Source organism: Schistocerca piceifrons, chromosome X, assembly GCF_021461385.2.
Source record: "Schistocerca piceifrons isolate TAMUIC-IGC-003096 chromosome X, iqSchPice1.1, whole genome shotgun sequence".
In the NCBI taxonomy this organism is placed as follows: Eukaryota; Metazoa; Arthropoda; class Insecta; order Orthoptera; family Acrididae; genus Schistocerca; species Schistocerca piceifrons.
The window spans coordinates 528,585,875-528,602,525 of NC_060149.1; the positions used below are offsets into that span (position 1 = coordinate 528,585,875).

Consider the following 16,651-nt stretch of genomic DNA (forward strand, 5'->3'; position numbering starts at 1 on the left):
TTCCTCTTTTTCTCCTTCCTCCCTGTGTGCTCCTGAAGGCCGGTCCACACGTCTGACGCGTAACAGGTGACTGGGTAACGCGTAATTCCCAGACCCAGGTCGACAAGTAGGGTTCTCACGTATCCCCTGGTACAGGTCAGGCCCAGGGAGGGGTGACTGCCTGAGCTGCAACCTTCCCAAATTGCCGATTGATCCCTCTGTCAGGTGTTCAGGAGGTGTGACCTGAGGTGTGAACAATCACCTAAGGTGGGTGCACCCCCTTGTGAAGGGGCCCCCAGTTGATAGGAGCGCGCCGTCGGAGATGCTGGCAGTCATGGGGGATTTCCTCATGATTAGTCAATCATCTTCACAATCAACGTCTGAGGCTAATGATTGAAAGACCCTTCCCACTGCACCACGGTTCCTTGTGGTCTCATGTACTAAAGACCGTCAGTCCTTTGCCACAGTAAATCAGTTTATTATTCAGAAAGGTGTTGATGCAATTGCCGGCCCTGTGAAATCCTGCTCTTGTTTACGGAATGGCACTTCTACTTCTGATTCTCAAGCACAACAATTGCTTGTTGCCTCACTTCTCCCCAGCTACCCTGTTCATGTTGAGAACTATAGAACTTTGAATTCTTCCCGTGGTTTAATTTACACCAGGCTGCTCGATGGTCTAACCGAGGCCGAAATCCAATCTTACCTGTCTGATCAGGGTGTCATTGCCGGGCCATCTTGTAATAAAACAGGTACACTCTTTTTTTCACCTTTGATAGAGTGATGCTTCCGTCCAAGATCAAAGCAGGCTATAAAATTATCACAGTCTGGCTGTGTATTCCGAACCCGATGCGCTGCTACCAGTGTCGTTTCAACCACACTAGAACGTCTTGTTGACACCTAGCCAAATGTGTAACCTGTGGTAGGGATGTGCACGAGGGCGATTCTCCGCCTCCGCCTCCTCCCCACTGCAACAACTGCAGTGGCGGCCATGCCACCTCATCTCGGGACTGTCCTGTGTGTCTTGATGAGCGGGCTGTCAAAGAGATCCAGATAAAGGAGAAAGTGCCTTACCCAGTAGCTCGCAAGTTACTGACTAGTCGAAAACCCCACATTCTCCCGTCTGGCGTCTATGGTTCTGTTATTGTCCCTCGCTCCATGAAGGACATGGCCAAGCAGACGTGCGACCTCCAATTCAACTCTGAGGTTGTGAAATCGCTCAGTGTCAAGGTAGCATCGCCATCTCCCCCTCCAGCTATGCAACAAGCCTTCAGACTCTTGCCTCAAGCGGCGAAGCCATCAGCTACACAACCAGTAAGCCAGAAAGGACAGAAGGAGTACTCCTGGGACGACACACTCGGTCCCTCCAGCCAAACAACACCCGAGTCTTCCTCTAACCGGAAAGGCTTGGAGAAGTCCACCAAAGGCAAACGGTCTTCTCCTTCGCCAACTCGAAGATCCTCTTCGATGGTGTTGCCACGTGATACCTTAGCCTGGCCGGCCTCCGTGTCGCCGGTGCGCACCACAAAACGTTTTTCAGCGTTGGACTCCGCAGACCGACCACACAAGCAAGCCGATGCTTCTGTGGACCCCATGAAGCAGGATCCTCCTGCTTCTGTGCCCTGTAGTAGCGGCTCTTCACTGGCTGTCACTCAGCAATCGCCGAGGTGACACCCCTACATTTTTTCCTCATCATGACTCTCCTCCAATGGAACGTTCGCGGCCTTCGGTCCCACAAAGCGGATTTACGGCTGGCTTTAGCATCTCAACGCCCCCTTGTACTCTGCCTTCAGGAAACGAAATTGTGCCCTCACGGCCGCTCTGAGCTTTCACATTTCCTACCAATTCGTTTTGACCTTTCCCCTGAGGTCTGTATTCCATCTCATGGGGGCGTCATGCTGCACATACAGGATGACATTCATTGTCAACCCATCTCCCTGACTACCCATCTTCAAACTGTTGCAATTCGCCTTTTCCTTACCCACCTGACTTTTTCCCTCTGTACCATTTATGTCTCTCCATCATTCGATGTCACCAAGGCAGACTTCCTTCGGCTTATAGGGCAGTTACCTCCCCCATTTTTGCTATTCGGTGACTTTAATGCACATCATCCCCTTGGAGGTTCTCCTAGGACCTTTCAGAGAGGTGCCCTCTTGGCTGACCTTAACCAACCTAACCTCTTCTGCCTTAACACTAGAGCACCCACTTTCTTTTCCGTCTCCTCGCACACCTATTCCCATTTGAACCTATCCTTCTGCTCTGCCCAGCTTGCCCGTCGTCTTGAGTGGTCCGTTGTTTCTGACACCTGCTCGAGCGACCATTTCCTGTGTGCTATCCGTTTGCTGACTCCTACCTCATCTGCAAGCACGCCCAAATGGCAGCTTATTAAGGCTGACTGGGAACTTTACTCCTCCCTTACGACCTTCGAAGAACAATATTTCCTCAGTAGTGACGACCAGGTGGAATATCTCACAAACGTTATCCTTACTGCTACAGAACGTTCCATTCCTCGCACTTCCTCTTTACCACGTCGTGTTCCAGTCATTTGGTGGACTGAGGCATGCCGCCACGCAATTCGCGCACAGAGACGTGCTCTCCGCGTTTTTAACCTTTTTTTTTTTTTTTTTTTTTTTTTTTTTTTTTTTTTTTTTTTTTTTTTTTTTTTTTTTTTTTTTTTTTGACGATCTAACACGCCAGTTGCACAGAATTTGGCACGATATCCGTCGGGAGGACATCTAACAACTCTGTCAGTCAGTGCCAAACCGAATAACTACTTGCAGAAGGGCCAGAGGCGGACAAACACGTTATTGACTTGCTCAGTTTTTTAAGGTTTTTCTCACGAATAAATCATCCTATTTCTCTGAAATTGTAATCATTCGTTTATCTGTACTAGTAGATCACATCCACCAGTTTCCGTCCCATTTGGATAATTCTTTAGTGATTTGTCTGTCTTTTCCTTCCAGTGTAAAGTGGACAGTAGCTGAATGGAGACGTGTATATGGCCCAGTGATTTGCGTTTTTGTACAAGTGATGCAAAGTGGAGAGTGCATCGACGACCGAATAAGGCGTTGAACGCAGAGTGTGCAGTGGTTGTAGTTCAGGCCACAGGGGGTCTGTGGTGTTTGTGGGGTGTTTTTCGTACAGTGACATGCGCCCACTCTTTAACGTTAATGTGAACTTTAAACAGGATGTTTACTTCAACATTCTCAGTGACTAAGTGTTACCCTTTCTTCTGTATCTTCATAATGATTATACTGCCGGTACTCCCATGTATCAAGATTGCAGCAGACATGTTGACAGGGATGCACGCGCACCTTCCTGGTTTGACAATCGCTCAGGTATCCTCTTGCACCTCAGCTGGTCCCCGAAATCACCAGATCTTGATCCTACAGAAAACGCCTGGGAGTATTTGGAAGTGGGTGACACGTAACAGTCAACGTCTACACTCTTTGGTACTTGTGTGTGAACTTACCACCAGTGAGTGGCTTCAGCTGGGTATTAAGTACCTCAAGAAAGTTGTGGACTTCCTCCTTCGCCGAAATGAGGCCATTATGAAGGGTTTAGGCGGTATTACCGTGATGTCCCTTGAGGTAACTAATTTTTTGTCCGGCGTTACCATCTTCCAACCTAATGTAGACCTCGGGATACATTACAGACCGGTCTGTACCTACAGTCTCCATGTAGTAATAAATAAAAGCAACAACAACATTGTGCGAAGAGTGACTTCACTGATGGATGTAGAAAAGCAGTATCGCGAACTTGGCTTTACCTTGTTAGCTTACGCTGTTCAGAATAATTTGTAGAGAACCGTTTTTCACACTCGTTTATGATCATTCCGCGCAAGAACGCTAATGGCAAAAAATTTGAAGCGCTGAGAGGTCGGTTTGCGGTGTTACAGGAGCGATGACGCTGGCCGGGGACGTGGCGCTGGCCGCTGCCGCGGTACTCATACTGCTGCTGCTGTGGCACGTCAGCAACTCGTGCCGCTACTACGTCAAGTTCACCGTCTTCTTGCTGCTCTCCCTCTTCTTCGGCTCTGTCTTCATTCCTCTCATGCTCTTCCGGCCCAGGGACTGGCGCAACGCACTGTGAGTACATTTTCGAACGTCTACATTAAAATACGCAATCCGCAATGCATGGCGGAGTGTACAGACGTCACCTGCTGGCAGTTACCTTGCTGTCTGTACGAACAATGTGTATGCTACTAAACTACTGTATTACACTATGACGTAGCATGTTAAGTTTTGCTATTAAGTTGGACTGGTTTACTCTTGTAAACAATTCAGTCAGGTAGGTATTGGCACATTTCATTTTAATATGGTATAATACCAACGTTACGTATCGTAGATTATAGTGTTGTTAGTTGCCCCCGATGTACTCTGGACCTTGCCGATGTGGGATGGCTTGCACGTCTCAGCAATACAAGTCTTACCGTAAGTGTAACCGCAACACAGAGGTATCTGTGGAGAGGCCAAATTAACCTGTGATTCCTTTTTTCAGTAGTTGCAGCGGAAAAAGTCTGGATGATTGATTGATCTGGCTTTCTAAAACTGGGCAACACGGCATCGCTGTGCTGAGAATACAGCCGCTATTTTTCCCGGACATGCACCTCTAGTGTACGGTTAAATACAGACGAAAACATCTTGGGAAAAATAATCTGGAGATAAAGAGGTTCCCCATTCGTATTTCTGGGCAAAGCTTACTCATGATGCTCAGAGGATTTTCTCATCAGGAAACACGAAACTGACATTATGTGGGCAGGAGCGTGGAATTTCAAAAGTGAAATGGTTAGGTTTAAGTTTAATGTAGTGGTAATTACGATAGTGCAGTGACAAGAACAGGATTTCTGGTCAGATTAGTATAGGGCTATAAACACAATATCAGAAAAGTGTATACAATGCAAGTGTAGTCCTAATAATGAACTAGAAAATGGGAATGCGGGTGCGTTAATATGAACTCTATAGCGAACGCATTATCGTAGTAAATACAGGCACCAATCTAACACCACCATAGCAGTATAATTTTATACGCCAACCAAGGTGGCCGGGGTGGCCGAGCGGTTCTAGGCGCTACAGTCTGGAACTGCGCGACCGCTACGGTCGCAGGTTCGAATCCTGCCTCGGGCATGGATGTGTGTGCCGTCCTTAGGTTAGTTAGGTTTAAGTAGTTCTAAGTTCTAGGGAACTGATGACCTCAGAAGTTAAGTCCCATAGTTCTCAGAGCCATCTTATGCCAACCAAATGACGAAGGAAAAAATGGTTCAAATGGCTCTGAGCACTATGGGACTTAACATCTGTGGTCATCAGTCCCCTAGAACTTGGAACTACTTAAATCTAACTAACCTAAGGACATCACACACATCCATGCCCGAGGCAGGTTTCGAACCTGCGACCGTAGCGGTCACGCGGTTCCAGACTGAAGCGCCTTTAACCGCACGGCCACACCAGCCGGCTGGAGGAGTTTAATTCGACAGTATGAAAAGGAAGAGGGCGCAATTTTGTAAAGCAAAGTGGTCTATTGTGCTACAGCCGCTGAAAGAGTTTGCTAGCTATGCAACAGGACAGTCATGGTTAGGATGGGGTTGGGCGTGCTTAAGTTGGATCGGCTGATGTCAGTTGACGTCTGTCCTACCTTTGTGACCTGGTTCGAGCCTCATTCCCGTGTCTGTGAGTGTTAGAGCAACGTCGTTGAGTACACGTTTGCAGAATACACCAACACGATCCTTCCGTATGGCGAAGCTGACGGTAATGGAAGAGTGCTCGTCCCCTCCGTCAAGATAGTTATTCACAACGTCCGACTCCATCGCATATCCTTTTCGCCGCAATTACGCAACGGCTTCGAGAAAGGGGTACCTTCACCGTCAACAGTTGTGACTCGTGGTGCTCCAAGGAGACGCCGCAAACCTGAATTGGAAGACATTAAATGTATTCGCAGTTGCGAATAAGAACAACCTGCAGGTGTAGAATGGAATGGCGACAACGAAAATTTGTGCCGGACCGGGACTCGAACCCGGATTTCCCGTTTACCGCGAGCGGTCGCCTTTCCATTTGGCTGTCAGTGCATGACTCACGGCCAGGCCCAAACGTTTGTATGTTGTCAACCATGCGCCTACGACCTGTACTCGTTCATCCATTATGTATAGTCCCGTACAAAATGGTTCAAATGGCTCTGACCACTATGGGACTTACCTTTCGAGATCATCAGTCCGCTAGAACTTAAAACTACTTAAATCTAACTAACCTAAGGACATCACACACATCCATGCCCGAGACAGGATTCGAACCTGCGACCGTAGCGGTCGCGCGGTTCCAGACTGAAGCGCCTAGAACCGCTCTGCCACTCCAGCCGGCTAGTCCCGTACAGGTCAGATGTTGTATTTGAAAGTCGCTTGCCCGGTATCGGCAGTACCTGTGTTATTCTGGTTACGATGCAAAGTTCCTTTGGACAAGCATGCATGCTCAGAGAAACTTTGCCTCGCAATCAAAAATGGTTCAAATGGCTCTGAGCACAATGGGATTTAACATCTGAGGTCATCAGTCCCCTAGAACTTAGAACTACTTAAACGCCGGCCGGAGTGGCCGAGCGGTTCTAGGCGCTACATCTGGAACCGTCCGTCCTCTTCCCGCTACAAGCACAGCTACACTGTGTGGTCAAAAGTATCCAGACACCTCCAAAAACATACGTTTTTCATATTAGGTGCATTTTGCTGCCACTTACTGCCAGGTACTCCATCAGCGACCTCATTAGTCATTAGACATCGTGGGAGAGCAGAGTGGGGCGCTCCGCGGAACTCACGGACTTCGAACGTGGTCAGCTGATTGGGTGTCACTTGTGTCATACGTCCGCACGCGAGATTTCCACGCTAATAAACATCCCTAGGTCCACTGTCTCCGATGTGACAGTGAAATGGAAACGTGAAGGAGCACGTACAGCACAAAAGCGTACAGGCCGGTCTTGTCTGTTGACTGACAGAGGCCGCGACAGTTGAAGATGGTCGTAATGTGTAATAGGCAGACATCTATCCAGACCATCACACAGGAATTCCAAACTGCATCAGGATCCACTGCAAGTACTATGACAGTTAGGCAGGAGATGAGAAAACTTGGATTTCATAGTCGAGCGGCTGCTCAGAAGCCACACATCACACTGGTAAATGCCAAACGACGCCTCGCCTAGTGTAAGGAGCTTAAACATTGGACGATTGAACAGTGGAAAAACGTTGTGTGGAGTGACGAACCACGATACACAATGTGGCGATCCGAGGGTATGATTATGGCGAATGCCCAGTCAACGTCATCTGCCAGTGTGTGTAGTGCCAACAGTAAAATTCGGAGGCGGTGGTGTTACAGTGTGGCACTATCACAGCACAGGTCTACACTGATGTTTTAAGCACCTTCTTGCTTCCCACTGTTGAAGAGCAATTTGGGGATGGCGATTGCATCCTTCAACACTATCGAACACCTCTTCATAACGCACCGCCTGTGGTAGAGAGGTTACACGACAATAACAAAAAAATGGTTCAAATGGCTCTGAGCACTACGGGACTTAACAGCTGTGGTCATCAGTCCCCTAGAACTTAGAACTACTTAAACCTAACTAACCTAAGGACATCACACACATCCATGCCCGAGGCAGGATTCGGGCTGCGCGCCTAGAACCGCGAGACCACCGCGGCCGGCCGACAATAACATCCTTGTAATGGACTAGCCTGGACAGACTCCTGAACTGAGTCCTATATAACTCTAGTCGTTGATTCATTTTTTTGCTTACAAAAGCTTGTCAGTACATGAAGAGAACGGAGAAGAAGACACTGCAGTTTTTGCAATACTAACTTGTTGAACAAAACACTGTCAACCACTGGTATTTGGCTTTAGCTTATTCAGGGGTTTTGACCTTAGGTTTACCAACTCGACATGGCTTCTGGGCATCGATGTGAAATTCAGCCAACGTAACAACATCCTTCAAATGCAATCTCTTCTTTACAGGCAGTTATAGTGTGTGTGTTGGTGCTTATGGACGCTCAACATCGAGGTCATCAGCGCCCTACAGGCAGTTATATTCTTCAGTATTTCGACCAGTCTTCCTTAGCATCGAAGTCACTACACTAGTGACTGACCAGATCGCTTGGAACATCCAGGTCCACCACCTTGGATTTAAGTGAGCTGTCAACCATGTATACTGTCTCAGTATGCCCAAGTCGTCACTTGGAATGTGATCCCATACAGATCTTCCTCGTATGCGATGGTCGCCATCTTGGATTGTGATGTCGTACAGGATGTCCCAGTATGCCTAGATTGTCATATCGGATCGTCTTCTTGGATTGTTGTCATACAGACTGGCTTCGAATTTCACACCAACTGAACAATGCACTATCTGGAACTTTGGAATCTCCTGTCAGTTTATACCCAGGAAAACGTCCCTAATTCCTCGGTAAAATCAGGATTTGGGGGAAAATCCTGGCTGTTTTGAATTTCCTGCCATTTTTTAATTTCCCACCATTTTATACTTGGTGCATTTGGCCTTTGTCTTAGGGGAGGGGGAATTGTGGCAACATTGCATGACGTCATCGATGACGTCATTGCGGGGTGGGCCGTAGTGATTCACTTTTTCCCAGGTGTGCTACATATAGTCTTCTAGATATCAAATTAATTGCATGACACATGCACTTCTCAGATTTCATACAAATGCATTTCAAATGCCCTCTGTATTACTAAGCGACTATCCCAGAACCAAGTACCAGTTGCAAGTTGACTATCAAAAAGCATCCAGGGGCAGCAAAAAAAATTATTTTCAATATTTCACTTAATAATTGACCGAATTTAAAAATTTAAAATTCTGTCATAATGTACACATTAAGAAGTATAATCTTATGTTGAAAGATTAAGACAATAAGACAAGCATTAGAGTTAGAAACTGTGTCTTTGCCTCGAGGCAACGTAACTACTGACAGCGCGCAAATGTCCGGACATTATTCTTCCAGTATTTTGCCTCCTCCCCCCCGCACAGAATGATGAAAGGAAAAAAAAATCTACTATATTTCCGCTGTTCAGGCAGTAAAATTTCAGCATAAGACACGACGTTTTAATTTATAACTTCTTTACCTACACCACTGAAAGGACCTGCAAAATTATATCGTTGTGCCACACGTAATTCTGAGATATTACGTTATCAACATTGAGATGCATGAAAAACTTGCTTTTCTTTAAAATTGAGTGCAGTTTACCCAGTCTGTATTTATCCAGTGTTTCATAACGAGACTACTTAGTGACTTCCAACAAACTTCACTCATAATTTCAAACATGTATTAACTCATTTCTAAAGTAATCAAATGTGTGAAGCTGTTTCATACATGGGAGTTCGATTCTTTGAAGAATCGAGGGTTTATTGGTATTTTTATGAAGCAGTTTCTTATTCCTTACTTAACTTTTAACTTATGTAAAGAAATTATTATTACGTTTAAAATATTTTGTGCAGTTCATAGTAATGAAACTATTATTATTATCGTACTAGAATATTTAATTTAATTTATTGTTACTCTTATTAAATTCGTACGCATCTGTGCTACATTAAAAATTGTGGTAACAGTAAGTTAGATATGCTAGAGGGGGGAGGGTGTGTGTGTAGGGGGGGGGGGGGAGAAGGAGACAGTAAAAAATTCTCCTCCCCCCACATGCCTCAAGAACAGGGAACACAGAAAACAGAACGCTGGATTGGCTTGGTGTGTGTGTGGGGGGGGAGAAGGAGACAGTAAAAAATTCTCCTCCCCCTACATGCCTCAAGAACAGGGAACAGAAAACAGAATGCTGGATTGGCTTCTGTTTCAGTACACTTAATTCGTTTTATAATTTGCAATATCTAACGTGTCTTCTAAAAAAGAGAATGTGTTACATATGACAGTATGATAAGAGGAGCTAGCGCCACAGACGTATGCTGTACGTTGCTTTGAAGCTGGTGCCGCCATGTTAAAAGCCATTAGCAGACTGTTGTTTACGAGTACTGTTGTACCATGGATTACATAACACAACGAACGATTCAGAACATGTCGAACCCAAAAGTGAATGTTTCCATTCTCCCACGTGTGCACGCGGAACTTCGCCACAATGTGGCACCATTCACCACATCCTGCAGTGGATTGCTCAGCTCACCTTCTACAGAACGACAACTGGATCTGATCCCACCCTCCCGCTGGATCCCAGTGATCACGTGCAACAACCCTTATTTAGCCCTCCACCAGGACTTATACTACAGCGTCGGTTCTTAGGCGCCAAATCCGTGTCTGTCTATCAGCAGAGCTCGGCTAACTTGAGCACGCCAGAACACTTGCGGTCTCACTATTGCATCGTGGACGATCAGTGCAGTTCCGCCCACCAATATCCCTGGATCTTATCAATTGGTGCCATAGAGACCCCTTCCCTTTGACAGTTCCAAAACTGCCTCAATTCTTAGCGGATCAGCACAATACCTGGTTCACTATTGCTGAATCAGTATTCACCACTTAAAACACGTTTGACAATGCATCAAAGTAGTCAACTTTATTGTGTTGTTTAGGGTAATATGCTATCACAGTGACATCTTGCCTCCACCAGAATTCAGCAAGTTTGAGGCAGCCAAAGTAGCTTTGACTCTAAGACTATGCAAGACCCCAAACAACAAATAGTTAAAACTATTCACTTGGAAGATTTAAACAGACTACTGCCTTAGGAGTTGTGGTACCTTTTACGAACCATGGTGGTCTGTGGTTAATGTCTAGCATTTCACTGCGGGCCGTATGGTCGAGCAAATTGTCGCACGACAACCAAGCTGTGCTAGAACGCAAAAAAGGGACTTCCATTGGAACATCAATTATAGGCCCTCACAACCCAGCAGCCATCATCAGTAAATACTGCAGGCAGCCACGTTGCACTTAGATGGAAGATGGGTACCGAACAACACCGGACTCATCAAAGGTTCCCCTTACGCAGCAAGCACAGAGCAGCAGAAGCCATCTTGCCCTCCTACCCAGCAGGCCATGACAGAATACTACCAAACCTACCCACTAACACCCAACACCAACACAGTATCTCATCAACTCTGGCTGACCACTCCACACAACACCCAGCTGATGACAACTGCCAGTGTGATGTCACTCACACTGCAGGATACAGACAACAGCCAACAGACTGCACAGTGATTCTGGTTCCACTCCTCCTTCAGCACCACCTCAAGCAAGTGCACCATGCCTTGCCAGCACTAAAATCCCTCCTGTGACCTTCACCAGACATCAGAGGCTGTGGCATTCCAGAGTGTGCCACACACTATACCCAGTGAACCAGACTAGTTTGTCTCACCCACCTATCGGCAACAGCTCTCGGCCTATATGCATATAAATAGCATTTTCTGGAAGACTTGGGATCTGAAATAAGCACAGTTCGAAATATCAGTCGTCCCTCATCTCAGCAGCTGCCAAAACTTCACATAGACATTTCTACATCCTGAAATGAATGAACTCTTGATTTGGGCCGATTGTCTGTGCAACTTCCATCTGTGCTCAGATTTACAGGAAGGGATTCAGCTTTGCTGATCAAATGATGTCACCATCAGGGGCATGATCAGATGACCATCAGCACCACTTACACCACAACACAAGGACAAGTACCCTTCATTGGTATGCAGGATCCAATTGCTAAGGTCCTCCACTGAGAATCAGTTAACAGTAACCAGTAAACTGTATATCGACACCAGGAATTAATGCCTCGCATTAAAAGAGGAAAATTCATCCCTTCGAGTGCTAATGCATGACAACACCAGTTAGCATGGGCAGTACAGCAGCTTAGGGCCCTTTAAGTTTCACCTGTCATCACCATAGAACAACTAGCACTACAGGACAAATACCCACAAACATATGGCATACAGTGGAGAACCTTCATACCTGAGTGCAGAAATTCACTGCCAGCTCCAATGACAGCAACAAATACTGTTACCTTGAGTGTTATTGACCCAAACATTACCCACCTCGGATTGCACAGGCACCAATGGCTACACGCAGACATATCACCACTGCAAAGAAACAGTGAATATCATTTATGACTGTATAGAGCTGTTTGAGTCTTCATGGACATCGCATCTCACCATCAGCAAACACCTCTCTTCACCAGTAACTACACTTGAACAGATTAGTGCCAATGAAACAAGTGACAGTGCAATCAGTGTCTATCCAAATTACTGACTGTGATATCCATCTTTTCCCCCTCCCCTTCCGTATCACCCAACTTCTACCCTGTCACAGCATTATGGGCGACATGTTGACACAGAATCTAAACAATGTGGGGACCTCTCATATTTCCCAAAGCACACCACCTCTCCCCTGACAAATGACAAATTACAAATTGTCAAAGCCACACTGGACGAGTTGCTTAACAAGGACATTGTTTGCTTAACAAGGACAGTACCCAACCTTCAAACAGCCCTTATCAGGTGTAATCATCTTCAGCATCATAGTCTGCCGAAAGGCATATTTGCAAGTATGCATCACAACTGAAAACAATGGTAAAACTGCCAGTATCACCTATTTCAGGTTATTTGAAAATCTTTTCATGCCATTTGGATCAAAAAAATGTGGCTCAGATGTGGCAGAGATTCATTGACTCAGCCCTACACAAACTACTGCTTTGTTTACCCATATCTAGATGACATACTGCTTTTTCCTTTCTATCCCCAAAGATCATGAAGACCACATCTGACAAGCTTTCCATGCCTAAGAACATCCATACTTTATTGAAAGTACTGGAAAATGCCACTTACGTCAGCAGGACATAACATTTTTAGGAAGTTCCATTTTGTCAGTAGAGATCAGGCCAATGGAAGAGAGGACAGAACTCATACAGTTCACTCCCAAGTCCACTAGCTACAAGGACCTACACAGATTCCAAGGAATGATCAGTTTCTACTGGCATCACATCCTGCAGACAGCTGAAATTCAAGCACCCTCACAAACACCCCATCTGGAAACAATACCACAGGAGACTTAACTGTAACATGGTTCGAATAAATGTTACAAACTTCCATGTCAGTCAGACAATTGTTACAGAGGGCTGTGACTTTGCCTCACTCCTCACCAATGGCCTACCTGTCAATCACAGCTGATGCTAGTGACACTGCCATTGGCGCAGTCCTACAGCAATCAGTGAATGGCTTTCATCAACCCTTAAGTTTTTTCCTCATGTAAATTACAAGGACCCTAAAGGCTGTGGTCAGCATACAACCATGAACTACTCACACTCTACAAGGTGGTAAAATATTTCAGGGGGACATTGAGGGTTGCCCCCCCCCTCCTCCATATGTTTCACCCATTACTACCTCTTGGTGACTGATGACCCTGTAGTTTGGTCCCTTTATAACCCAAACCAACCAGCCAACTGCCCCTTGGTAAGTACCATTCACAATACTAGTATGGATATATCACCCCTCCATTTCAGACACCTAAACTTCATAGCACAATTATTCTCAACAGACAACCAACATGTGAATGGGAGGTAAAAATGTTGTGGTGGACTCGTGTCCTGCCTGCAGTACATTAATCAACCAGAAGGACCTGGCAAATGCACAAGAGCAACACAATCATTTACCTGAACTCTTAGACAACCCCAACATCTACGGCATGAACAAATAAGGTTACCCAGCTATAACATTAAACTATGTTGTGACACCTCACAGGGCAAACTATGCCCACTGATTCCAGCGACATTTAGGAAATTAATTTTTGACAGCCTCCACAATCTATCACTCCTCGCAGTTTGCCTCGCTGTAAGCCTCAGTATGGAATGTTTGTTTGCAGGAAATGGGTGAGGCCCTGTGTTCCTTGCCAACATAGCAAGATCAAAGAGCACACATTCTCCCCTCAGGAAACTTTTACTGTACCAAAAGGACATTTCCAGCATGTACACATGCGCTTATTTACCTTCACCCAAGACCAAAGGTTACAAATAAATTCTATGGGTCATTGGCTGCATGATTCACTAGGTAGAAATAACCTCTTTGCGAGACATTACAGGTGAATCAATGAAATAGGCTTTCGTAAACACCTGGATTTCCCATTTGGTCTCCCCTATCTATCACAACTGATCAGGGTCAGCAATTCGAATCCCTCCTCTTTGCCAACTTGTGCAGGCTGTGGGCGAGCATGATTTCACACAATGGCCTACCACGCACAGAACAGTGGATTAGTGGAACTATGGCATTGGAGGTTGTAGGCACCTTAATCTGCCTTGGTACCCAATGCACAACACTCTATCCTGCATACAAAGACAATCCGAAGTCATCACTAGTGGAGGTGCTTCCACATCATTAACACCTGCAGAACTACCTTCATAGGTACAGATTGTCCAACTCCACATTACCACCACTCTCACATCCCCATCTCACGCTTATAGTTTATGACCTATTTTCGTCTACAAGAAGCTTAGCGATTGCTCCCAAGTCATGCTGTGTGCCCAGGCAGTCGAGGCCACATTTCAGCAACTATCCACTGGCCTATAAAAAGCACTCCAATGGGGGAACAGACAATTTCAGTTCTAGTGAAAGACAAAGCTACAATATCTGTCCACTTGCTAAAACCTGCTTGTGTGCTAACAGCAAAGAAGGAAACGCCCCCCCCCCCCCCAATACCTCAACCTCCAACCTCCCCCAACAAACAGCCCTTTGACATGGACCTTCACTTCAGTACTACAGCCTTGACATTGGGACTGAGCTGCATCTACATGCCCCAAACATCGCCGACGATGACCATCCCCGCTCCCGCCAAACATATCGACTCTACCAACATACAAACATGTTTTTATCTGTAACCTTAACTAATAATCTTTGTGCTGGTGGTTCCCATCTGTTTCTTGAGATGTGTGTTTTGTGGTAACATACACTGTATCAGATCAGTGTGTAATAGTGACAATAAAGTGTGAAATTCTGAACCAAAGTGTCCGTATGTTATTCTACCCACCCCTGGCTACCAAGGACTTCCTCATGTGTGTAAAAGAAAATATCACTTGTACGAGTCCACTTGCAAAGGAAATGTGACTCCTTTACCCTTAAGACTATAATAAAGATGATTAGTACACCTGTAAATGATGCAAGTTGGTAGTTTTGACCAAATCAGAACATGCAGAAACCCAGTTGTCTGACGCTATGTGTCACTCAGGAGTATGAAAATGTGGACATGTTTAATGTGGAGTTGACAACCTAAATATTTGGCCATGAATGAACTGAGAAATGCGCTATTGGAAACTGGATCCCACTTTAGTTTACATAATGATTCATGATTAAATTTGCTTGAATGAAATATAATTCTAGTTCCCTAGATTAATTTGTGAGGAGATCTTCAAGGATGTAGAACACAACGCATCATAAAATATATGTTTACAGAAAGAAAGAGAGAGAGAGAGAGAGAGAGAGAGAGAGAGAGAGAGAGAGAGAGAGAGAGAGAGATGCTAATGTTTCTCCCACAGATCCTAGCTTCTCTGTGAAATGGCCCTCATGGCTGTGGAACAAGTCAAAAAATCTTAAACATATCTTAAGAGGCAATATTAAACTTGTTACAAAACATGTACCACATAGGTGGTATAAAAATAAAAGATCTATCATATTTTGCTTACTTTCATTCCACAGTGTCATACAGGATCATGTTTTGAGGTAACTCATTAAGCCAAGCTAAAATTCGCAGTGCACATAAAGACTTGTTTAGATGCTTCAGCAGTTGTATGGTATGCTCACTTCAGTTTAATTTATTATCAGTTGTAATACTAAGAAGTTAGTGATGTCATCCTCTTCTGTCAGTTTGTCAGTCTGGTCATATTGTGGGAAGAAACACCTTAAAAGTACTGAACTGTGTGCAGTAGCCAGGAGGGAGTGGTAATACGTAACAAATTTGTGATATGGAACAGAATAATATTTTTAGAGTATTTATGCCAGCTGGCAGAAGCTTTTGTTATCACAGCCATAATGTTCTAATTCAGTCACTAAAGGTGGGTAGACAGTGGTTTCACATGTACTTCCATGAGTAGACACACTTTTTATTTCAACTATCAGAAATTTTTGCAGGGTAATATTCAGATACTTTTTCTGATAGCAGTGTATACTAATTAGGATACTGTTTCTAGTTTAGGATTCAGTAATAGAAGGGAACTTACAAATGGAAATTTTAGTTACTTGAAATCATTAATCAAAAGTATAGTTTCATTACTTAGTTTTTGAAAATGGTGTCAGGGAGGCAATGTGAAACATTTTGTTTCCATATTACCATCACCTTTTTGTTTGTGGGTATCACTATGCCAAGCAGCAAGTTATGGAATGAAAAAAGTGGAACCTGACAGAAATGGCAAACCAAAGATATGGTTAATGCAATAATGGCTATCAGGGATAAAACTAAAACTGTAAATAAAGCAGCAAGATGTTTTAATAAGGTATACCAAAAGCTGCTCTCTTTAGAAAGGTGCTTAGAAAGGATATATGTGTATCTAAATACTTTAACCCCTGAGAAATTGTAAAAAAAGCTGTTCTTAACTAAGAAATTGAAAGAGAACTAGTGGAATATTGTCTATTGATGGAAAAATGTTCTGTTGTCTCAGTCACAATGACATGACAACTAGCAGTAAGATATGGAATCTTCAGTTCATTCAGCAATGACACATCTAGAAAGGCATTGTTC

At 44.8% G+C, this 16,651-nt stretch overlaps 1 protein-coding gene across 4 annotated transcripts in view; it reads left to right on the plus strand.

Annotated features, from left to right (window-relative positions):
* LOC124721577 (1-acyl-sn-glycerol-3-phosphate acyltransferase alpha-like) overlaps positions 1-16,651 on the plus strand; it is a 787,251-nt gene that overhangs the window by 735,332 nt on the left and 35,268 nt on the right. For all 4 annotated transcript variants that reach the window (XR_007006350.1, XM_047246620.1, XM_047246622.1 and 1 more), the window contains exon 5: positions 3,875-4,064. Coding sequence is in view for 3 of the 4 variants with exons in the window: in XM_047246620.1 (XP_047102576.1) it covers positions 3,880-4,064 (185 nt within the window). In the remaining variant the exon portion in view is untranslated. The remainder of the gene's footprint in view (positions 1-3,874; positions 4,065-16,651) is intronic.